This window comes from Podarcis vaucheri (assembly GCF_965113315.1).
Source record: "Podarcis vaucheri genome assembly, chromosome: 6".
Lineage (NCBI taxonomy): Eukaryota > Metazoa > Chordata > Lepidosauria > Squamata > Lacertidae > Podarcis > Podarcis vaucheri.
Genome location: NC_138764.1, coordinates 33,661,436 through 33,685,960, shown reverse-complemented (window position 1 = coordinate 33,685,960; position 24,525 = coordinate 33,661,436). Strand labels below are relative to the sequence as shown.

Below are 24,525 nucleotides of genomic sequence, written 5' to 3'. Positions count from 1 at the left end.
GCTGTAATCAATAAAGTTGCGGCCTTTTCTTGTCCATTAACCTTATATCACGTGTCCTTGTGTTTCATTCCACTATGCAGGGATCGGGTCCTCGAACCACAACATTGCCTCTGTAAGTGCATGGCAACTTTTGCTACGATTATACTAAAAATGGCTTTAAATAACAGATTCAACTTACTTGAGGTCTTCCTGCTCGCCCAATCATTTGCAAAATGTCCGTTTCACTGTATTCCTGAAACATTCCTCCAACATAATGCATTGTTGATTTTATAACTACCAGGTGAGCTGGTAAATTTACACCCATAGCAAGCGTACTTGTAGTAACTGCAAACATTTAAATGTTTTTCAAATAATTTGGATGTTTCATAAAGCAACAGAAATGAAGTACAATTCTGTAGTGTTCTGACTATTCCCAGTATACGATCCATTCATATCTCTCTCTCTCTCATTACACATGAACATCCAAAAACTAGTTGTTGTCACATGCTTCCTTTGAGTCCCCACCCATATTGTTCTGAAAGTTCTGTGATGTCTGTGGTGCAACCACACTAGAAATACTGTGTATGTTTCTGGTCACTGCATCTCAAAAAGGATATTGTAGACCTCAAAAAGGTACAGAAAAGGGGCAACTAAAATTATCAGAGGGTTGAAATAGCTTCATTAAGAGGAAAGGTTACAGAAGTTAAAGGTTCTGGGTTTAGAAAAGGGGCAAGTAAAGAGCGCATCACAGAGGTGTATAAAATTATGCATGGTGTAGAAAAAGTAGTACAGATTTTTAATAATAATAATAATAATAATAATAATAATAATAATAATAATAATAATAATAATTTATTTCTACCCCGCCCATCTGGCTGGGTTTCCCCAGCCACTTTGGGTGGCTTCCAACAAAAGATTAAAAATACATTAAAACATCAGTCATTTAAAACTTCCCTAAATATTACAATTCAGGGTCACCCAAGCACAGAGTAGTGGCAGCTTAGAATGGGCAAAATGAAGGAGTTTTTAAAATTTGTTTCTGCAAGATGTGGAGATGGCCACCAACACACATTTAAAAATGCAGATTCACCAGACTCCATGGAACTGTTCACTTTTATCAACTATTTCTCAAACTAGTATTATCTCTGTAAACATTATTGTTGAAATGGTCGCAAATTGGGTTTTTGTAACCCCATCCCTCTTACTGCAATATGGTATCTACACTGTTTGTTCTCATATGCTTTGTACTCACAAAGAACTGGCAAGACTCCCATATTGAAAGTTGCTTCAATGATTTTTCTATCAGATGCCTCTATTCCAGCATGATGATAAGCTACTCCATAGGTCAAGAGATCTATAAATGAAAATCAGACCCAGAACATTACCAGAACATCTTGGGACAAATACATTAACTTTTCTGCAATTAGTATACACTGCATACCCCTCAGTCTGGCTTCTTTTACTGAATTTGCAGACTTTTGTAATCTGAAACAGAGGGAGAGTGTGTGTATCACAATTAAAAATAAATAAAACACCATGCAAAAACCATCAATAGCAATTGCACATATTTCTTGCTTGAGTAATGAACTATACCATTATTTAAACCCTTTGAACTGAATTTTGTGAAATATCAAAACATAAAAATTATCCCTAGGAAAGTTCAAGTATAAAATGGGGGGGGGGGCAGGGAAACACTGGACTGTGGACTCAGAATTTTCTATGGCCCAAGTAACAATATCCAGAATAGCTCTGTTTATAAAACTGTCTTATGCTACTGGACTTCATCATACATGAAGAACAAACTATCCCATTCATATATTCAGGACAGTGAAGGAGTATGATTTTTCCTCTTGTTTTTACTGCCTCATATCTCTTACAGCCCAAAGGATTATTGGTCACCCTCTCCCACCTTTGGAAGAACTGTACGGTTCCCGTTGCCTTAGGAAAGCAAACAACATCCTGCAGGATCCATCTCACCCGGGATACAGTCTGTTTGCACTGCTGCCTTCTGGCAGGAGGTATAGAAACATCAAGTCAAGGACAAATAGACTAAAAAACAGTTTCTATCCAAGAGCTGTGGCCTTTTTGAATGCTGTAACTCGATAGTGAGACCTGGGAGTTTGTGATGGGTGTGGGTGTGGGTGTGGTTGGAAGGTGGTTTGTTTGGTTGTTGCTGTTGTTTTGCTTTTGTTGTTTTTAAGGGATGGCATCCAATTTCGTTGCACTTGTGCAATGTTGCACTAGTGTAATGACAATAAAGAATCTATCTATCTATCTATCTATCTATCTATCTATCTATCTATCTTCCCATGCAGCGACATCTTCTTCTTTTGCCTGCCCATCCTTATTGCAAGGGCCAGTGAATACATGTTTTTGTTTTCCAGAAGGGATATACATCTAGGAAAACTTTGTTGGAAATTAGGTTTCAAGTCAAAATAGATTACAGCAGTCTAATACCTGATGTGCTGTCAGTGAACCTGCTTCAATAAAGATGCATCATAATTCTTCATGCGAGAATCTTCAACTTCATACTAAGTTTCAGCCAGCATTGAGGCTGCTCTATATCAAAGGCTAATCTGAGAGTTATAACATTTCCCCTGCCAAATATATTCCAGCTTAGTTTTCAGCTATCTTTACTACCACTCTTCTCTCAAGGAGCTCCAGTTGGCAGGGCTGGGTGGCTTAATTTATCCTGATGACAACCCTATAAGCAGCAGAGGCTAAAAGATGGTGGCATACCCAGGGCCCCACATTATGGCTGAGAAGGAAGTTGAACATACAGATCCCTACAGTTGGTTGGTTGGTTGGTTGTAAGTTGCTTTGGGCAAGATAAAGCAACCAACCAATTTAATAATAAAAAAATGTCAGATCTTGTATCATTGCAATGCCAGGTCTATCACCCAGGTTTGTTTTTTTAGGTGCTGCCTAAAATACTTTATAAAACAAATATTCACATGTTTTCTGTGCCCAGATTTCGTTCCTGGATTTGGAATTGTGCTAGAAGCAGAGACACATCTAGATGTACACGTGTGCCATAAACTGGGATGTCTAGAAATCTGCCCTGCCCTGCGTGTAGACTGTATTTGCTTTCACACTGAAATCCAGACAGATTTCCAGTCTCAGGCTGCATAAACATTCGATGCACAAAAGTTAGGTGAAATGGGGTAAGGGAGCAAAAATGGTGGTTTTACAGAACACAGTTTTCGGATCAGAATAACAGCCTTCAGTTTATTGATGTGGACTTTTACAGGGCATCTATAGGACAATTTTGTGGCAACTGGGCAAAAACTGTACTTGGTATCTACATCCCTGTCATGGGTATGCCAAGAGATTCATACGGACACTGCCCTATGCAGATCATAGATGAACAATCTACTCCAGATATTCAAGGGAAAACTGCCTAGAGCAAACATCAATGGTAAGCGCATGCTTTACTGTACACAAATGTACTCATATTCTCCAAACAGCCACTTGAAACACATGATAAATGAAAAGTATCCTTAGCAAAGTCACTTTTAGTGACAAATGGCATATTGGGGTAGGTTTTGTTATCTCGTCACCATAAGAGCCTATAAGCTACAAGCCTTGGGGCTACTGATTTTATAAACATATCATTATAAATTGGATAGATTTCCACAACTTTGCTACATATGTGATTGAATACAAAGAGATAGATATTAAAAGCAAGCTTGTCTTATAAAAAGGTACCTTTGTTTCTGTTCAAGACTCATAATAAATTTTGCATCTTTTGCTAGGACAGAAGCCGCCTGCTGTACTCCTTTCCTTGTGGCACAGAACTGTAAATAAAAAAACCCATGAAAACCCATTGTTTGTACTAATAATGCTAGAATATACACGAGAACATTACAATCACAAGGGAAAGGCACAATATATACCACAAGGGTTGGCTTTTGTTCAGAATACGTTTGAATAACACTAGCTACTTTGTAGTTAAGTGTTAAGTCAAATTTGAATTCCGTTTGGTTGCTACTGGAGGGGAATCCAAGCACGATTTTGCGAAGCTTCACTGGTCGGTGTCTTTCATCTATTTTCAGACATACAGCAGGCCCCTTGCCATCTGAAAGCCATTCTGCAATCTTTAAAGAGAAAAGAGAGCATGTTAGGCTTGAAGCTGGAAAATAATGCCTTGGGCTGAAATCCTGAACGTACTTGCTCAAGCAGAGCTGTTTAAGTCATGGAAGTTCTACTGACACAAATACTGTGTTGGTTATTCAATGTGCTCTTCTCTGTTATGAATATAATTGCCATAGAATTTTACTGTACTTTAGACCACATAATACTGACAAAGGGTTCCTGTGGATAGGGCAGACGTTTCCCTCTGTGAGAGAGGGCTTGCTATACGTTATGATCAAAGGCGGGATGCTATGTACTCAGCATTGTCTAGTACTGCATTGTGCGGGGGGGGAGGGGTATATTTCATGAACATATCCCAGACTGATGGGAATTGTAGTCCAAAACAAGCAAAGTGTCACAGCTTCCCCATCTCTACTTTAACTGGAAATGCCAGGGATTGAAACTAAGACCAGCAGAATTCAAGGTATGTATTCTAGCATTGAGGTGTGAGCAATCAATAGATTCTGAGGGGGGAAAGCTCAACAACTTTCAGAGTGTCCTGGTTTTTACTTTTTGAAATATGGCAATCCTAGCTTATTCATGTTTGTTGTGGGTCGGTGGACAAATGACGGTGCTTATCTCATTTTGTACTGTGTGTGTATGTGTGTAGCTGAATAGGGGGGAAACACCTCAGCATTTTGAATTCTAGAAATAAAATGCTATTAACTTTGCTTACATCATCTGCATTTGGGATTGTGGCAGAAACTGCCACAAACCTCATGAGAAGTACTGCGTCAGGATTCTGAAAGCCACGTGAAAGAGAAGACTGAATAGTTTTCATCCGACTGACAACAACTTCAAGAGTAGCACCACGGCTCTCATCTTTCACAATATGTACCTATTGAGTTAAACACAATTGTATATGAAGTACAATGCCCTGCTTTCAATCACTTGCATTTTAAAAAAACTTGTTATTACTTTACCTCATCAATGAGGATCAATCTCACTAGTTGAACTAAAGAGTTATCTCGCCACTTTCTAGTCATGCTATCCCATTTTTCCTAGTAGAAAAACAAACAAAATAATAATAATTATTATTCATATTAATGGTGCAGTCCTCCACTATCATTCCTCCGTTAACTTTTAATGAGATTTTCTGAGAATAGTATTTGGTGATGTATATTGCTATTCTTATGAAAAGAATGCTATTATCAATCTATTCAATGCTGAAGTAAAAGACTACTCTGGTAGGTCCTTGTTCCAAGCTAAGGACATTTTTATGTTAGAAATGGTGTAGATCAAACCCCCAAGCAGTAAATCTTTCACCATAATCCAATAAAGTATGCAATTTAATTCTCCTTCCTAAGTTTTTAAAATGAATTATTGTTTAAATGATACTATCAGAGCACATGAAATTTGGCATAGGAATAAAGGTTTCTCATACAATGCCGCACAAAACAAACATAATACATTTTGATAAACTATAAATTAATCAAACTGCTTGATAAAGCTAAAATATTTTTTTCAAGGGATTTTGAAGTTTTCCAGTCATTTGCTAGCATCAGAAACTGATGGAAAATGTTTACACACAAACAACAGCATGCATACGAATTTTTTTTTTTTATGTCAAGTATCTTCATTAAAAAAAAATTCAAATGCAATTAATTGGACTGTGGAACCTACTGGTGTAGTCAAAATAATGTGAGCATGTTGTATTTCAAACAAGTCATCCATTGCCGTATCTCCTGTTAGTTCCTTACAGACGAGTCCAATGGGTCCAAATTTTTCTTTCCAGTCATCAAAACGCTGACTGCAGAGAGCTTTTATTGGAGCCACTAAAAACAATACAGAGTAGTTGGAGAATAGAAGACATGAATAAACAGGTCGCCAAACACATTGCCTACACTGATAAGATTTCTGAGTGAAACTAACTCTCCCCATCCTTCCCCCTCTTTTCCGACAAGTCAAGATCTTTATTCATTCCTGTACCTATTTGAGCTGGTCGTAGAACTAGATGAATCCACCCCCCATAGATTTTGAAAATTGCAATTTTACTTATGTAAGCAACAGCATATGGGTGAGTCATATTGATTTTATTATAAATCCAACACTTCTAAATAGCTTTCAACCTTAACTGTGTCCAGTATAGGTAGATAAAGCTCCAGGGGGCAACAAAAGCATTTATAATGTTATAGTTTCTGGGTGCCAGAGTTTGTGGATGTAAGTCTCTCATAATTCAAGATTTGACTAAACTATGCCAAACATGGAAAGCTCTCTGGGTTAAGCTTATGCTACCGAGGCAGGTCAGCTTGGCAGAGCTAGTTGAATGTGGGCCATTGGAGGAACAAAGGCTGGTGATTGGCTGTCATTGACCCATCAAGGAAGCCATTAAGAAGGCACTGAGGTACTAGACAATGGGGGGGGGCCTCCAAGAGACAAGAAGGGTTTAGGATTTCAGGTTTGGATGACATAGGCTGGAGGGAAATAGTTTAACTGGGTTAGCAGTGACAAGGAGGAAGGAGTGGGGCAGAATGCGACATGGGCTGAAAGTGGCCGACTGTAACAAAGAGAGGGAGCATGGAGGATCTCTCTGTCTTTAGATCCCAGCCTGCGGTGCCCATGGGAGACGTAAGGGATCCTCTGTATCAGTTTAATGCTGGGATTTTCCACCATCTGACTCAGGTTGTATATATCTGTAAATAAGCCACATATATTAAAGACACCACAGTCTCTGCTGTACCTCAATGCCCAAAAGGAAACAAAGACCCTGGGTAAACACCTGGAACTTTTCTAGAATCTCTCACCGCTCATGGAGATTGGGGTGGGGTATAACAATATTATTACAAACTGTTAGAATCAGTATGTTTCATTCCTTTGGATAGAGAGAAGGGTGTGATTTAAATGCAATAAATAAATAAATGGGCTTGTCTTTACTTTCTGAAGGCAGAACTACATGTTATACTGGGGAACCTGTGTTTCATAAACAGATGCTGGGCTTAAGCGTACTGGGGTAGTGTTTTGAACCTGGGCATCCAACAAAGCCTGGTACTTTACCTCCTGCATTACTGACCTCACTCTGCTGCAAACCTGGCTGAATACAATACAAGGCTGCCACCTAGACTATGGAAATTGTCAGCTATAAGGCAGCTCTGATCTCAGAGTTTGGCACAGCAACTTGTCACTATGAGTAGTAGCAGCGGATTCCTACTGCATTTCCTTGCTTTTGCCCTGCTTTGCCCTCTGTCTTCCCTAGGACAGAACTGCTGGCCCAGTCCTAATTACACCTCTGCCATCATAGATTCCTGCCTTCTCAGAAACGTGGGCTGTGACCTGCCTCCAACTATGCCTGCAACGCCTTTGCCTGTTAGGACCATATCCTTGTCTTGACATCAGATGAACATTTAGGAATTCCAGTTTGGAAGGATGGCTAAAATAACAACTTCAACAACTGTCATGTAGATTAAAAAATAAACCATGTTTAGCTATGTGACAAACTTTGTTTGGACATGTGTCCATATTCATCAACAAAGCGATCATGCGTAAATATCAAAATAATGTTATCATTTTTTCTTGATAATTAATAATTATTAACTTAAGCATATGGCATACTTACCATATACAACTTTAATATTTAACCAAGGCATTTGCACTTTGATTAATAACCTGATAATTGCAAGCTCAAATATCACAGTTTTTCCAGAACCGGTGGGCGCACAGATCACAAAATTTCTATCTGTGTAAAGGAGCTAAAAAAGAACAACTAATAGTAAGTGGAGCACAAAATCAGGTGCATATATTTTGACAAGTAGGTTTGGAATAATTTGCACACAATCAGCTATTTATTAATGTATTGATGCACATACACTCAAATCATGAATGATATAGTCATTAAGGCATGTCATTTTACGAGGTAAAACTTAATTTCTGAAAAATTATTCAATGAGGGGTGTTTAAAATAGGTTTGGGGGTATAAGGAATTCTAATCTGCTATTATTTTTGCTATTGGACATTTAGTGTGGTATGTCGACGTCAAAGCATATAATCTGCGTTCAGAAAATGAAACAAATTTCAAATTTACCTTCTGAAAATATCAGGTAATGCTAGATAAATAAATAGTATTGCAAGTACTTGGCAATCATTTTTAATTATTTCTATACAAGTTTACACATATTTTACTTGCCTAGCAAAACTATATTATATTAATTTAACCAAGATGTCATTTGAATTCCCAGGTCATATTACAACTTTGGAATTTGAAAGTTGAAGAATTCAACATGCCATAACAGCTAAGTTCAATTTTTTTAAAGACTACCTTTTTATGCATCAAATACTTTTTACTTTACACAAGGACAAAAAAGATAAAGTGGAAGCAATAGTTTTTCCTTGCGATCTGCCGCTGAGCAATTATGAAGAATATATGGCACAGCTAGGGCCATTATGTAGCAAAGCCTGCTGTAGAGTTGCTAACACAAAACCCATTTTCAAGTCTCAGGAGGGAGCCATGCACATAGAAGATGATAGGCCTTGACAGTGGTCTATCATTAAAAATACACAGTAAGATTTGTCCTTCAGCATCAATTTCAGAACAAATCATCCCTTAATGATCTGTTTTTTCCATAAATTATATGTAGCTTAAGCAGCCACTTGTGTAAAGTTCTAATGTTATAAAGAATAAACCTATTTATTTACTACTTTGTTACCAGAATAAGGCCAAAAGCTTTAAAAGGTTTGCTCTACTGTATGTCAGGGATGGGAAACCTGTGGCCCTCCAGAAAACTACAATTCCCATCAGCCCCAGGGGCCACGGGTGATGTGGGTTGTAGTCCAACAACATATGGAAGGCAATGGATTCCCCATACCTGCTTTATAGTAACCCCGTTCTAGTTAATGCTTTAGTTATTGCCTAAATTAAGAACACTGCAGAGATTTTGAAACTCCAGTCCTACATATTTTAGTTAAGTAATGTGGTCACAGCATGCTCAACAAATGCCATCATTTATAATGTTCTTTTGGCACTTTGTTTTATCTTGCAGTGCAATCATACACATATTTATTCAGAAATTAACTCCCACTGTGTTCGGTGAAGCTTTCTCCCAATTTAAGTGTGCACAGGATTACCATTGTGCAATCTAACCCTATGCATTTAACCCTGCCAACCTAGCAGTTTGAAAGCACGTCAAAGTGCAAGTAGATAAATAGGTACCGCTCCGGCGGGAAGGTAAACGGCATTTCCGTGCGCTGCTCTGGTTCACCAGAAGCAGCTTAGTCATGCTGGCCATATGACCCGGAAGCTGTACGCCAGCTCCCTCGGCCAATAAAGCGAGATGAGCGCCGCAACCCCAGAGTCGGTCGCGACTGTACCTAATGGTCAGGGGTCCCTTTATCCCAGATAAAACTGCACAGGACTGCAGCCATGAGAGTTTATGTTGTATTTGTTCTTGCTGCTTGCCTTGGACCCTAGGGAAAGAATCCGGCAACTGAGCAAATATTCTCTTTTTTCCCTAGGGTCCAAGGCAAGCAGCAAGAACGAGACGTTCATCGAGCTCTTAGGAAGTGGTGAGCAGTGGAGGCTGGTCCATTAGGGCCCCACAAATCTCAGCCTGCCTTTAGTAGGTCCCTACTTGCCTATTTTCCAACTTAAAATTGGTCTGGGGGTAGCACTGCCTGTGGCAGCTTCTGCCTCGGTCTCAGGGTTGCCCTCCTCAGCAGGGAGGAGAATGAGTCAAAACTAGAATTACTTGGCTCCACTTGTCATTAGCTCTGCCTATTATTGGCCTTCCTGCCTTCTGCCATATGTGTGTCCCAGTGGGTATCAGTCACCACTGGTTGTAGGGAACCTCTGGACTGCTGAGCTACTTAGGCGTACCAGACCTCAGAGGTTAGTCTGCCAAGTCATTTTTCCTAAGCCACACCAGGTGCAGGAAAATTCAAGGTATGGCTGCCACAAAGGACAAATGGAGAAGGCACACTCTAGGTGAACACCAAACTGTTTCTTTGCCTGCAAGCAAAGGAAGATTTCTCCACTGTAGTTGAAGCCATGGCTATAATGTTCCATTGCAGTCACAAACTGAAGTTGGAGTCATATGGTGTGTCAGGTGATTTTATAGGCGGATAACTTTCCCCAAGTTACGGTACTTTTGGATCCAGTTCTCTGGTTGGAACCAGATCCCTGCCCTGCCCTAGTAGACTGCCAAACTTGATGGCAAGCTCCATTAATCTTGGCGGGTCACAGGAACTACTTTTATGAAATCAGCAGTGGGTATTTCCTTATGCATGGCTGTAAGTGTAAAAATAATTATGAAACCTGCATAGTTAAAACTAATCCATACTTACATCATCCAGAGCCTTGGATTGAATGTAATTAAAATAAGGGAATTCTTTGAAAATATTTCTAAACTGGGCAGCTTAAAGTCATATTAAGGAGTCAAACAATTTAGTTAGGAATGGATACATCTTTCACAATGAAGTACTTTATACAGACTTAAATAAAACTTCCCACTTTTAAACATTTGTTTGGAAAATGATTAAATGGAGGAATAGCAGTTCTTCAACTACATAGAAAATTTCTAACAAGGTTGGAGCTGGGGAGAAATGTAAAAAAATAATCAAAGAAAAAAACGATATGGGGTGGAATGAAATAAAAATTAAAACATATGCAAAATATTGATTTACTAATCAACCCTAAGCATTATTCATTATTGGGAAAACCCAAATAATGGTTGTGCTATGATGGTTGTGCTACTGGAGCCTGCTATGGTAGCATTATGCAGCTGGTCCACTAAACTGCATACTCATACTCTAGTTGCTTAAGAAAATGTGAATATGTTAATTGTTCATTCAATGGACCATGGCCATTACTACAATCATAAGTTTCCTCAATTATATTTCTTTTTTTACCTTTACCTTTACAGAGTCCCCCAGCCACATGATTACTTTCTAGATTCTTAAAGAATATTTAAAAACATTATAGTTTACATAATATACAGCCAAGAAGTTACTTTTACATAATTGTAGTGCATAAAAGGATACGGATTTCAGTCACAGGTCTCAAAATCAAGTCTTCTTCTGTAGTTCCTAGTGAATAAAACTTTATTTTTATCATCATCCATTAACAATATTAATAAAAAACGCAAATAAAAATGCTGAGGATAGAATGTAATTTCATCAGTCTGGTTTCCTCCAAATATTTTTGACTACAATTCCCCCACCCCCACCCCCAAAAGCAAGCCCAGCATCAGTCCCAGCCAGGTTGGCAAAGGTTGCATAACACTGATCCTGCAGGTAGAGACACCAATTGAGGTGTCTGAAGCCAGGGTAGAAGGCTGCAATCTTCCAAAGCTTTATCTAGGAAAGCAAATAGCCAGTATCTTTTTGAGGACTGCAGACAAAAATTCTCGACTGCCCTTCTCTACAACAGTGTTTCTGTACATCTTTCAATACAGCAAATGTATCCACAAAATAATGACTTAGAGCAGTGGTTCCCAATTGATGGTCCGCACATACCCATCAACTGTCCCAAGACTTCCCATTTGGGGGGGGATATGCTCTTATGCAAGAGCATGGTACCCAAAAATGCATGAGATCACAGCTGGACATTGTCTTGTGCGAGATTGCAGTGTTCAAAAACACATGTTGCGGTGCCCAAAAACACATGGGGAGTGCCCATTTGTGTGCCTAGTCCTGGGACTCTGATCACTTGCCATGCTAAGTTCTGTTTCTTCAAAAGGAAGGTGCAGGGGCATGTTGCTTGCTGGACCCATGTCCTAGCTTGCAAGAGCCATGTATGTGTACCTCCTTTACATCTGCTAAATCTTGTAACCTGTGCCTTGTCTTTAAAGACTTTGGCACAAACTGTACTGAGAGTTCAAGTCCCTTGTCTAGCAGTTGAGGGCCGGGGCAATAAGGTTTGGTACATCAGAGATGGGGAATCTATGGCCCTCTAGACATGTTTGGATTCCAGATCCCATCAGCCCTAGCCAACATGGTCAGTCATAGAATCATAGATCTTACCGTTGGAAGGAACCCCAAGATTCATCTAGTCCAACCCCATGCAATGCAGGAATTTCAGCTAAAGTATCCATGACAGATGGCCATGGTCAATGATCAGAGATGATGGGAACTGTAGTCCAACTTCATCTGGAGGACACTATGTTGACTACCACTGCTCTTTGGCAGTAGCAGACTTTATATCTTGCCCTCATTTACCTTCAAATTACCTATAGGCCTTTTTTTCCAGTGTGGGAAGAAAGAAGAAGGATGGCTTGTGACATGCTGAAGAATTTTTTCACTGTAGTATATGCAGATGAAATGTGATGCGGAGGAGCGGAAGAGGAAGATGTGAAAGAACAATGCATAGCTTTCTTTTCATCAGTTCCCATGGCTGACCTCAAAAATAGCAGAGCACTAAGCTCTTTGAGACATGCATTTAATCCACCACATTATAATTACTTCTGTCTTATCTGGCTTAGGTGTTCCTTTCTGTGATTCACATCTTTTTTTTCTAATTTGCTTCTGACCTTCTATATGAATATGACTATGTTCCTTACTTTATATTACTCAAGCAGATTGTTGTGTATTTCTTGACTCCATCTACAGTTTTGTTCATGCAATAACTATGAATAATGTATATTCATGAAGCCAATGTTGTAAATACCTTTGTAGCGAAAAATTACAGAGAAAATGTGTAATTTACCTTCCATCCTAAAAGTCTTTGAAACAGAAGGAAATGACTGTGCTTTTTCAATTCCATTTCCATAAGCAGAAAAAATATCATTTACACTAAGCAGATTAAAATCTGAATCTTGAGTTAACTGCGTATTATTTTTCCATAGGTCTCCTTTCCTCATTTCTTTGCTGTTGGTAATATTACAATACGTGTCCATTCCTCCCTTGGCATTGGTACTCTCAGTGTTGCCTGGATTTACATATGTATAATTGGTTGGTTTAAATAAGCTGTAATAAATTCAAAGGGATATTTTCATATAATATACACATTTACAACCTACTTACATAGCAATTACATACTACAGCTTACATTGCTTTGTTTCCAATACCTGCTGAAAACCAAACCTGTTATTTGTTACTTGAAACAGGCTCGCACAATTTTTGACCCACCAAGCTTCCCCACACCCATTCTTGCAGTCTCTGGCAGGCAACCAAAACAAGGAGTTATTTCAGCCTTGGGCTGGTCATTTATACAGGGCTGGCGGGCCATGTTTCCTTTAGTGGCTATCAAGCTGTGCAGCATGGACCAAGATCTCCAAGATAAATTCACTGTTGATTTGGAAGTGAAATAGCTGAGTACAGATAAAAGAAACAATGACATTGAAAGAGGAAAGACTTGCAGTGGCTTTGGACTTTACACTTCTAACACAACATCCAAAGTGGGACATTTTGCATCTCTGCCACAGTGAGATGTATCAGCCGTACAGGAATGATATGTGTCTTTCCATTTTATACGTTGCTCTGAAAATGTTGTGCATCTGTTTTTCCTGCTTGAGCATAACATCAAAACCACTTACATTTGATGCCAAGAACATGCAGTGGCTTTGCCTGCATATTTCAATGTATGTCACAGAGTATACTGTGAGTGGGATACAGTATGCCAGGATACCTAGCAAAGCACCTTCACTCATACTGACCTAGACGACCCATATGTTCACTTGATGAGGCCCCAGATGACCATGACATCATAGAAACAGGCCTTGCCCACAGTGGCACCATCCTTCTGGAACCCAGTCCCCATTCAGGAAGCATCAAATGTGGTATGTTTTTAAAACCCATTTATTTATTCAGGCTTTCTCTGGTTGCTGAAAACATTTTTTTCCCAGATTGTGCTGATCGGTATTGTGATTTAGCATTTTACTATGTATCTGAGAAATAGGGAACACCAGGCCCAGGTGACAAAGACCTTCACAACTATCCCCAGGTCCCATCCATCCATGGCCCTACTTTGAACCCTGTGTCTTTGCCTTGCTGGAATGTGTACTTGAGCTCTGGTGATGCTCTTGCTCTTCTGGATGGAGGGTCAAGAGAAGCATGCGAGTGTGTGCAGATACTAGCCAAGTGCACAAAAGTCAGATGTGCATTCGTACCTCTGCCTACCTTTGCCTCTGGCCACACCCACCGCTGGCATGTGGCCCTTAGAAGATTGCCTAGAAAGGAAAGCATCCCTCAGGCTAAAAAAAAAAGCTCCTCTGATGTATCTCTTAGATTTTTGCTGTGATTTTATGGCTTTACTTCTTCTTGCAAACTGCATAGAGTTGTTTTATGTTAAGCGGCATTTTAGTTGTATGTATAAATAAATATAAAAATAAACATCTGGACAGGAATAATTCAAGAAGAATGGAAAAGTAGCCAGGGTGCAACCATCTTTCTCTTTCAAAGAGCTGCTTACTTGTAGTTCATTGCTTGTTAGTTCTCACTTTCAATATTTGTGGTAATAGTCATTAATTAAAGAAAACCCACTGGATTCTACACATCCAAAAAGAGGAGCAACATATCTGAAATGGGCTGAGAATCAGCACTCATTGTCACCTAGATAGCTTTCAAGTAGACTCAAAATATCTTAGAGTTAACTGAACTTTCAGGACGCATTTCTGAAAAGTACAGTTCTAGTCTGCTGCAACAAACTGGCAAAGAGTGAAGTCCAGTCCTATTAAAGCAATGATTATCCTGTGATTGATTCTTAAAGGAGTTGGATTACATGCATGCCCTGTGACAGCTTAAAGTATAAAAATAAACTAGTATATCTGTGAGCTGCCAAGGACCATGTCTTTGTATGGAATTTTAAGAGTGTGTTTGGTAGTACATCAGCTGCCTCTTAACTAAAGTAATAAACTAAATCCTGTGTTTAAATCCTTGTAAAAAAGGGTTGTGCCTAGAGCAAATCTAATTACTGTATTAAAACACTGCCGAAAGGAACTATCCCAGTTTTCTCACATTCAAAAGAATATTAACACAATTGCCTGGAGCCCTATTAAGCACTTTCATTTCAAAGATCAAAAACTGAGTCTTTGACAAATGTATCTAAAATAATATGGTTCTGATATTTGATGAATTATTATAATTGGCTTTAAAAAGCCTACCTTTTCCTGAATGTTGAGCAGGCACTTTCATCACCATCTTCTTCTGGAAAATTAATTAATAGTTTATTTTTTTAAAGGTTTTCTACAAGACAGTTAACAAGCTCTGTTTTCATATTACTCAAGGTCATAGGGGAACAATGGGACCAATTCCAGACTATTGGCCTGAAAACAACTTACCTGCCTCCACTAACTGAACTCCTATAGGCTTTGCCTGTTAGAATTCATAGCAAAGTAATCATGTAGACTATTTAGGATTTTATCCCTTAGTAATGCTCTTAAAAGAGGACAAGTCATTTGCTCTGTGCAAGCTACTTGCAAAAGGAAAAGAAATGTAGAATACGATGGCTACCAAGAAGTTGATTCAACAAAACATGCATAAAAGAAAATAAATTTCATGTCATTATTCTCAATGTTTTCTTGTGCTTTCTCAGCTTGACAATCCTTAAAATCCCTCATTTATTATGGTTATGCACAGGGCCGGAGATTTGGCCTATACTTATATTGGTGGTTTTTAAAATAAAAAATTCTGATCTGTTCCAGAGTCACCCTGTATTTTCTCTCTGTTTCACTCTGTCATCAGCTCCAGAGCTACTCTGTATAAAATTGAATTGTGTTCCCTCATTCACTATAATGGAGAAGCTTTTCCTCCTTTTGACCAAAGTGCATGGCATGTAGAGATACAGAATCCCCTTCAAAGTGGATTAAACTTGCCAAATTGCATCCAAATACGTCCAGGAGATTTTTGTGAGGGGAAGTAAAAGTGATTCACTTTAATCCATAATCCCTTTGGGTGGAGGCTATCTGCTCCTTACCTTAAAGTAATTTGAGAGGTGACTGAGCGAAATGCATTCTTGCTTCTATATTGTTTTAAAAATGGCACCTTCACGTTGACCTAAGCGCTCTGTTGGTAAGCCTTGTTTTCTCCAATAAGCCATGGGACTATTGCCTACAATACTGCTTGTAGGGTTGCAAAGAGCTCTGAACTTTTTTGTTGAAGGAGAAAAACAGATTTAAAAAATAAATAAATACTTAAATGAAATTTTAATTTCTTTTCTTCTTCTTCTTTTTAATCCTCCATTGCAGCGCCTAACCAAAAGCAATCCCATAGTACTTCAGTGTTCTGTAGATAACATTTTGGATAGCTTCCTTCCTGGAGTAAATAGCAACATGAGAGGGAGGTATTTTCATCCTATGTTGAATAGCAACTTGGGGTTGGTAAGCCATTATGATGCACCCAGCACTGTGGCTGTTATTTTTTTTAAAGAAAAAATGTGTGAAATACAGTCATGCATTTTCACATATAGTCTACTTCGCCCATGATTCAACATACTTCAGTAAAAGTAGGCATTGCCACCCCATTAAAGTGAGTAATTGAATATTACCGTATTTTTCTGTGTATAAGACAATGGTTTTTTTGCTTTTAAAAAAAGGTCAAAAATTGGGGGTGATCTTATAAACGAATGCTGAATGCACAGAGGTCCAGGCTCTGGCTCTTGAAATATGGCATCCTAATTTTGGCAACTCTAACTATTTTAAAATATTGATTTTGGGTTCAAAAAAATAGAGGTCGTCTGATACATGGGGGTGTCTTATACACGGGAAAATACAGCAGTTTTAAAATTCTATACTTCCTCTTATTAAAACTAATCACAAAACATTCTACCTTTTTGGCTATTCCCTCCCAGTTCCATTTGTAGCTGATGAGTAGGTGGAATTTCAAACGCAGACGGAACAGGTGTAAGATACCAGTCTGTTGGCTCTTCATTTTCTAGATATCTGTTTCCAACATATTAAGATGAAGCGAAAAAACATTAAGTGTTTCCAACCAAATTAATGACAAACTGCAGGAGAACATATTGACTGTTGTGTCACTTCTAAATTATCCCTTTTAACATTACACTTGGGGGGGGGCGTGTTATATTTTAAATGTAAGACTTCTGTTAACCCACCTCAGTTTAATGAGAATTTGCTGTGCTTTGGGACACAACCAAAGCAGATAGCCAATGTTTCCTCTCCTCCGACAGAAGTCGGTAAAACAGGGGGAGAGAGAGACAATTATTTTTAGATTCTCGTTCCCCACTGAACCCCAAAATCTGCTCTGGATAGGGCTGCCATTTCAAAGGCAGAATTGACATCCGGTGGGAATTTTGGGGTGTCCTGCTTTTTACTTTTTGAAATATGGCAACCTAGCTCTGGAGGCTAGAGCCGATTTGGGTGGGGTTGTAGGGAACAGAAGAAATAAGCAAAGCTGCACCCCTTTTCCTTATTTTGCTCCTGGATGCCTTCAGTCAGCAAAGGGAAAACATCGGATATCACCCTAGGGCTCCTAATAAGCTGAGATGTCCTGCTGCTATGTTATCTTGCACAACTAACTTACGTTATCATAATCATTTGCTACAGAAACGTTTTTGGAAAAAAACATAACAAACAAAACAAAACAAATGCAAGATAATTAAATAAATTGTTATTGTAAATATTCTAGGGGCCTACCTGCCACTACGTATATTCTTTGGAAAATAGAGATAGGTAGCTCCTTGAAAATTTAACAATAAGAATTTATTTAATTATCTTGTGTTTGTTTTGTTTTGTTATTCTTTGAAATATAGAGGACTGAGAGAATTAGGAAAGGATAAGCTTATTTATTATGGTTTGTTGAAAATAAAAACCTTTAGTAAAGGCGAAAGATGGATACATTCTGAAGAGAAACCAGAGTTAATAGAAAAAATATGAACTGCAGCAATATAAGAACTGGACAAAAATCAAGGAGTGTAGGAAACCACTTTGATCAAATTTATAAATTTGGAAATAACTGGAATTATTTTTATATTAATTGGAATTTGTAGAATTTTTAAATGTGGTGTTTTTTTGGAGGGGTAGTTTTTATTTCGATTATATATTTTGTGGTTTTATATTTTGATTTTGTTCTGTGAACCGCCCTAAGACCTCTGGGTATAGGGTGGCATATGAGTAGTAGTAGTAATAATAATAATAATAATAATAATGGCAAATATTGGGTAAATATTTGAAAATTAAAAAAATATATTATTATTTAAGAAACACAAAACCTTTATCTCATATTACAAAAAACATATTAGAGCCACAAAGCATTCCCTCGACTTCTACCACTGCCAAATCACAGGGACAACTTATGGGAGACAGCTGCAACAAACTTACTTTTGCTTTGTACCTGGTCCTTCAAAAAACAAATTATCCAAAGAAAAGGCAGGGTCTGTCATTGTATTAAGATGAGAGGTGAATTCTCAGAAAAGCTGCAAAAGACAATGACAACTATAAGTATTTCAATATACTGACAAAGGAATACCAGCTTTTTCATGATCAAGGTGTCTCCCCTGCCAGGTAAGTATACCCCAGCTTTTTCAACCAGATAAGGAGATTATTATTTTTAAAACATTGTATTTTTTATTATTATATTCTATTCTTTAGAACTCCCACCCGAGGAAGCCTTAAATTCAAAGATCCCCCCCGTATCATTTTTTCACCTCAGAGCAAAATCAGAACAGAGTGGCAGGCAGCCATTTTGAAATTCCATGTATTTTGCCAACCGACTAGGTAGACACCTTTGCACAGGTGTGTGTGTGTGTGTGTGTATACACACACACACACGTACTGTATATATGTATATATACATACATACATTACACACACACACATAATATGTATGTTTGTACACACACACATAATATGTATGTTTGTTCACGCACACAAACACAGACACACAGACACACAGACACGTATATATACATACATACATTACACACACACACACAATATGTATGTTTGTACACACACACACACATAATATGTATGTTTGTACACACACACACACACACACATAATATGTATGTTTGTACACACACACACACACACACACACACACACATAATATGTATGTTTGTACACACACACACATAATATGTATGTTTGTACACACACACACACACACACACACACAATATGTATGTTTGTTCACGCACACAAACACACAGACACACAGACACACACACACACACACACACACACATATTGCTTGGCAAAACAGCCCTTTCCTTGGCCGAAGAAGACAATGTTTGTCCTTGTGGGACATGCAACTCCCATCCATCCAAAGTGGATTTAGGAGCTCTAAAGGAAGGACTGCTTAAAGCAGCACCCCATGGATTAAAAGGGCTGTTTTGTACCACGGCCTATGTCTGTAGGCTGTGTCCGGCTCCGTATATTTGGCCAAGCGGAGCCCCTAGGCTACAACCTTCCTTTTTCACGTTAAAATCAAATGTTCCCTCAGGTTGTTTCCTTAAGTCTCTAGTACTAGCAGCCTGTATTAGTGAAAGCTGAGGAGAACAGGCCAGCCACTCCAAATCACTGTTTGTCGTCCAACAACATGGACGCCGCAGGCTGTCTTATTACTAGAGGGAAGAAAGATTGCCGCTTTTCAAGGAGCTCTTATCAGCAGTCAAAGGCAAAGAAAAGAGGGAATGCCCTCATAAAAGCAGAGAGGGAAATTAAGTTCCTTAGCCAAGGCTGTTCTTTCTCTTATTAGATAAACAAAGGGAAAGGAGGCAAAATATGTAGGGTTGCCGTATCTCCAAACGTGGAATAAAAAATTTCGCTCTTAAGTTGTTGAGTGCTTTTTTTTTTTTAAAGGGAATCAAAGTTGTTGAGCTTTTTTTCTCTTTAGTAAAATCTACAAGAATTTTGAGTTTTGGAGCTTTGGGGGGTGCATTTTTTTATTTAACCTCCTGAAAAATAATGCAGGGTGCGATTTCTGGAGGCGAATTTGCACTATTTCAACCACTTTGTCAATTAACTGTTTAGCAGGAGAGCTAGGAGTATTTTACTAGCTGGAAAAATACCATTTGTCTGGCACGGCAGGATTCCAAGAGCAAACATGGGTCATATGAAAAGGCACTTCTAACGCGTCCAGGATAGTGGAATACAGAATTATACACTTGGTGATTGAAACAGACTTGGCCCCAAATGCAACACCTGTGCTCCTTCACGCTCCCTCCCATATAGTTACTTTTAACCATTTGTCCCCATTTCAGTCTTTTTAAGCATGTATGATATCAACGCCTCTCAGCAGCAGCAGCAGCAGCAACAACAACAACTTTGTCCCCCCCCCCCGAAAAATATGGCAACCTGCATCCCATGCAGAGTTTAAGTCATAAATGTACTCCATTCTTCTTGATATATATGGGTGTTCCATCGAGCTAGAAGCATAGTACCTTCAAATCAGTCTGCAGTTGTTTCACATAGCAGCAGGCTATTTTGAATTTATTGTTATATGTACCTAGTTTTGCGTGGCGTGTTGGATTCTTCATGAAGATGCATAGCTGTCAACCCAACTGTGTGTGTGCGTGCAGTTAGATTTATTAAGCCAAATATCTTACAGTTACCACTCCCACCTGGACAGAAAAGTTGCTGAGCTTTTTTTTTTTTTTAGCAAAATCACAAAAGACCATTTTTGAGTTGTTATTTTTGGAGGGAGGCGGGGAGTCAGCAAAAACTATTTTACTGATTTCTGCCCGGACACTGCTGTCTACTGCAGTATTCCATATTGACTGCAGTATTCCATATCCATATCTGGGAAATTCAGGATGTATGGCAACCCTAGAAAGTGTTCCTGATGACAAGTTGTTCAGCATGCTGGAGAACAAAAAAACTGAACTATTTTGAAATCTGTTACATTTTTATATTTTATGAACTCCACAGCTAATAAAACTTTATAAACTTACTCTTTTATAAAACAAAACACAAAAACAAAATAAAGTTATGATGTATATAAATTCTCTGGACACAATCCTGTCAGAGTTAAGCACCTTTAAGCCATTGATCTCATGGTGAGAGTGAAGCATGAGTTTAAAAAGTCTCAGCTGAAATCCATGGGATGTAAAAGTGCTTAACTTTGACTGGATCGTGTCCACTGTAGTTTCAGACAGCAGTTGCCTTTTTTCTTTTTCTACCTTCAGAAAGGGTGCTCTCCAATTCTTTTGGCCTCAGGCAAGTTTCCATCTTCGTCTGCAACATCTGCTTTTAGCTGACCAGACTTTAAAGATTAAAACGACCATACAAACTGTTCAGGTTTTTTTAGAGCTCTTTTTTCCCCTCCCTCAGAGTCTCTTCCCAAGATGTCATCTCCCTCAACACACGGAAATCACATAAAATATATAGCAAAGCAGCCTCTCAACAGCTCTGAGACAGTTTAATTTTTGATTTCCCCCAAGCCTAACATCTGATCAGCCATATGTTTTGAGTCTTTTTGACTCACAGAGATCACATAACAAGCCATAAACCTGTATGTTCAGGAGCAATGTTACCAGAAAAATCACGAACACCAGACAGTCATGGGTCAATGGTCCATGCAACAATAGGAGGAGACATGTCCCATTCGAGTACAAATTTGTTAAAAGCCTGAGAAGTTCTGAAGAAGTTTCCCACTGAGTAAAGAAACACAGGCTCTTTTCAACACCAAAAAAACACTGATTGAGTTATAATGACAACAAAATAAATGAGAAATGAGAAAGAGGGCCTTTAACAGGATCATTTCCTTCTCGTGCAGATAATTACTAGGTAGCAGTTATTGTTATGGTGTCATATGAACAAATGATGACATTGTCTGATAACCAGCATCTTAGAAAAAAAACATGTACTCTCTCCCACCCTTGAAATTCTCCGCCTCTATTCCCCTCATCTGTGGGAGACCCTTGTCTTGGGTTGCTATATTTCAAAAAGTAAAAACCAGGACACCCCGAAAGTTGTTCAGCTTTTTTTAGGAAGACCCCAAAATGTTGTTGACCTTTTTTTAAAAAAAAAAGAAAGCAAGCATGATTTTTCAATTAACTTGTCTAAGATCCAGGACAAAGCCCCACCTTTCAGAAGTTCCCCCCAGACGTCAATTCTGCCTTTGAAACCCGGGCAATTTCTGGGGAAATCAGCCCTAAACTAAGTGTTACACATAACTGTTTTGAAATAGTTGGGTGTTTTTCCTCCTTGCATGTTTATAATGGGCGATTGTTGGTATGCTGAGATTTTTCTTAGGAAACGTATGGCAGCCCTACTTAAAAGTTTGAAGAGTTATTTCGTGTCGCCAATATGTCCAAATTGCAATATGACCTCGGGTATAAGCAAACTCCCCCCCACCCTATCAAAAATTGCTGGCAAGGGAGAAGGGAGTAACTATTTGCACTCTGTGGGAGAACACCTGCAAACTAGGAGAATCCCTTGCCTGCTTTTTTCCTTCTCCAGTGCAGTGTTGCTACCTGAATACCTTTTCTCCAGTTTGTCTTCTTCTGAACGCTCAGGCCCTGTTTTGTTTTGGGATTTTTTAATGACCCATTTGTTGGTGAGAACTTCAGTACATAACACCATTCTTCCAAGTTTCTTTTAAAATGAAAAACAGCAACTCAAGTCAAGGATAAAAAAATTAAAAATTTAGTTCCTTGCATTTTTTTACAGCTCCTACAAGAAATAAAATGCAAGCAATACAGTTCATTTGCTTGGATGAAAAAGGGAGTGATCTTCTCCCTGTTTCCATTTTAAAAAAAGATGTTTACTGACCTTATTACCCGGCCTTTGATCGCTGTGTCCTGCAAACACTTATGCACTTGAATAAGCTTACGCATGCAAATAGTTCTCCTGAAGTTAGTCAAGTGCATAAGCGTTTGCCAAATTGGGCCCTAAGAGAACTAAATACAGGTCCCTCTGGACCCCACCAATACTGTTTGTATGTCAGCCAGAGGGAATCTCCCAGGAGTGATGCAACATTCTCCTCTCCAGAGGCTGAGCATACATTTTATGCAGCACTGCACTAACTCATGCCCACTTAGGAAATCCAAGTTTGGAAGCCAGTATTCTAAATGGCTTTGAGTTCATTTTATTTCTCATTTTAGGACCCCCCCCCCACTAGGGCTGCCATGTGACTGGATTTTCCTGGACATTACTGGGATTTCAAAGGTGGAATTGGCGTCCATGGGGGATTTCTGAAAGGCGGTGCTCTGCCCTAGATCTAAGACGAGCCCATCAAAATATTGCACTTTTTTTGTAAATAAATAAATAAATAAATAAAAAGCTTAACAATTGGGGGGTTTCCAAAAAATATGACAACCTAGGCATTTCTGCATTCTCTGTCAAAATTGGCCCCTCCAAGCTAACAGCTAAAACGTACCTTTCTGACTGTAAAACGTCTTTCTCTCAAGTAATACATTAAGATATGATAATACTAATAAAATGATAAACAACAGAGAAGTTGAATTCACAAATAACAGGAAAGCACAATGTTCAGAACCATTGTCCATGGCCAATTGTTATTTTCGAGGCACAAGTTTCCCAATACACCAGGCCTGCACAAAACAATTGTGTGTTTTTTAAAAAAAATAAATCTAAAATGTGTATGCTGTGCCCAGATCCGCCAGCAGGCCATGGAAGACCACCTCACCAACAGGAGGGGCTGTGGTGATCGATGGTGCCCAGCAAAACATCACTACATTCATTTTAAAGAAGACTCACCATCTTGCACTTCACTGCATCCACATTGGGTAATATGCTATTTTATGCTGAATTTGTTTCCCTGCCACCACACCTTATCATGTTATCCACAGATCAGCGCGGGTGGCGCTGTGGTCTAAACCACTGAGCCTCTTGGGCTTGCCGATCACAAGGTTGGTGGTTCGAATCCCCGCAATGGGGTGAGCTCCCGCTGCTCAGTCCCAGCTCCTGCCAACCCAGCAGTTCGAAAGCACCTCAGAAATTGCAAGTAGATGAATAGGTACCGCTCCAGCGGGAAGGTAAATGGTGTTTCCATGCGCTGCTCTGGTGTCGGTGTTCTGTTGCGCCAGAAGCGGCTTAGTCATAGTGGCCACATGACCCGGAAAAACTGTCTGTGGACAAACGCTGGCTGCCTCAGCCTGTAAAGTCAGATGAGCGCCGCATCCCCAGAGTCGTTCATGACTGGACTTAACTGCCAGGGTTACCTTTATATTTGCAATGCCTAACAAAGAAAGCTTGTGAGAAAATCCAAATTAAATGGGGAGGACATTCATGCTGTCACTTGGATGATTACATTGTGTGGATGCAAAAAGCATGCATACATGCGATGCTTAGGATCTGTTTTAAACTGCTGTGTGTATCTAAAAAAAACACACCCAACTACTAGGGTTCATGGAGTATCACCAACCTGTGTGGATGTTCTTTGTATTCTTGCAGCGCTGGAAAGAATTCTAGTTCTCAATTTGATTAACCCCAAGACAGATTTGTCATTTGATGCTTTCCTAATGCCCTGAAATCTAAGCCATCCCCCAGTTATTAATTGGTAGCTACCATTTTTTCATTGTAACTCAACTCATGGCATGTTGATTTTTCCGGGACTTACCTC

At 39.1% G+C, this 24,525-nt stretch overlaps 1 protein-coding gene across 2 annotated transcripts in view; it reads right to left on the bottom strand.

Annotated features, from left to right (window-relative positions):
* HFM1 (helicase for meiosis 1) overlaps window positions 1-18,413 on the bottom strand; it is a 57,988-nt gene extending 39,575 nt beyond the window's left edge. For both annotated transcript variants that reach the window (XM_082227716.1, XM_082227717.1), the window contains exons 1-15: window positions 18,315-18,413; window positions 16,804-16,916; window positions 15,141-15,183; window positions 12,746-13,005; window positions 11,083-11,127; window positions 10,387-10,457; window positions 7,667-7,799; window positions 5,737-5,888; window positions 5,037-5,114; window positions 4,790-4,951; window positions 3,876-4,076; window positions 3,688-3,776; window positions 1,421-1,464; window positions 1,232-1,333; window positions 179-324 (exon numbers count right to left, since the gene is read on the bottom strand). In XM_082227716.1, coding sequence (XP_082083842.1) covers window positions 179-324; window positions 1,232-1,333; window positions 1,421-1,464; window positions 3,688-3,776; window positions 3,876-4,076; window positions 4,790-4,951; window positions 5,037-5,114; window positions 5,737-5,888; window positions 7,667-7,799; window positions 10,387-10,457; window positions 11,083-11,127; window positions 12,746-13,005; window positions 15,141-15,183; window positions 16,804-16,916; window positions 18,315-18,376 — 1,701 coding nt within the window. In that variant the 5' untranslated portion in view covers window positions 18,377-18,413. The remainder of the gene's footprint in view (window positions 1-178; window positions 325-1,231; window positions 1,334-1,420; window positions 1,465-3,687; window positions 3,777-3,875; window positions 4,077-4,789; window positions 4,952-5,036; window positions 5,115-5,736; window positions 5,889-7,666; window positions 7,800-10,386; window positions 10,458-11,082; window positions 11,128-12,745; window positions 13,006-15,140; window positions 15,184-16,803; window positions 16,917-18,314) is intronic.
* Window positions 18,414-24,525: the final 6,112 nt, after the last annotated feature.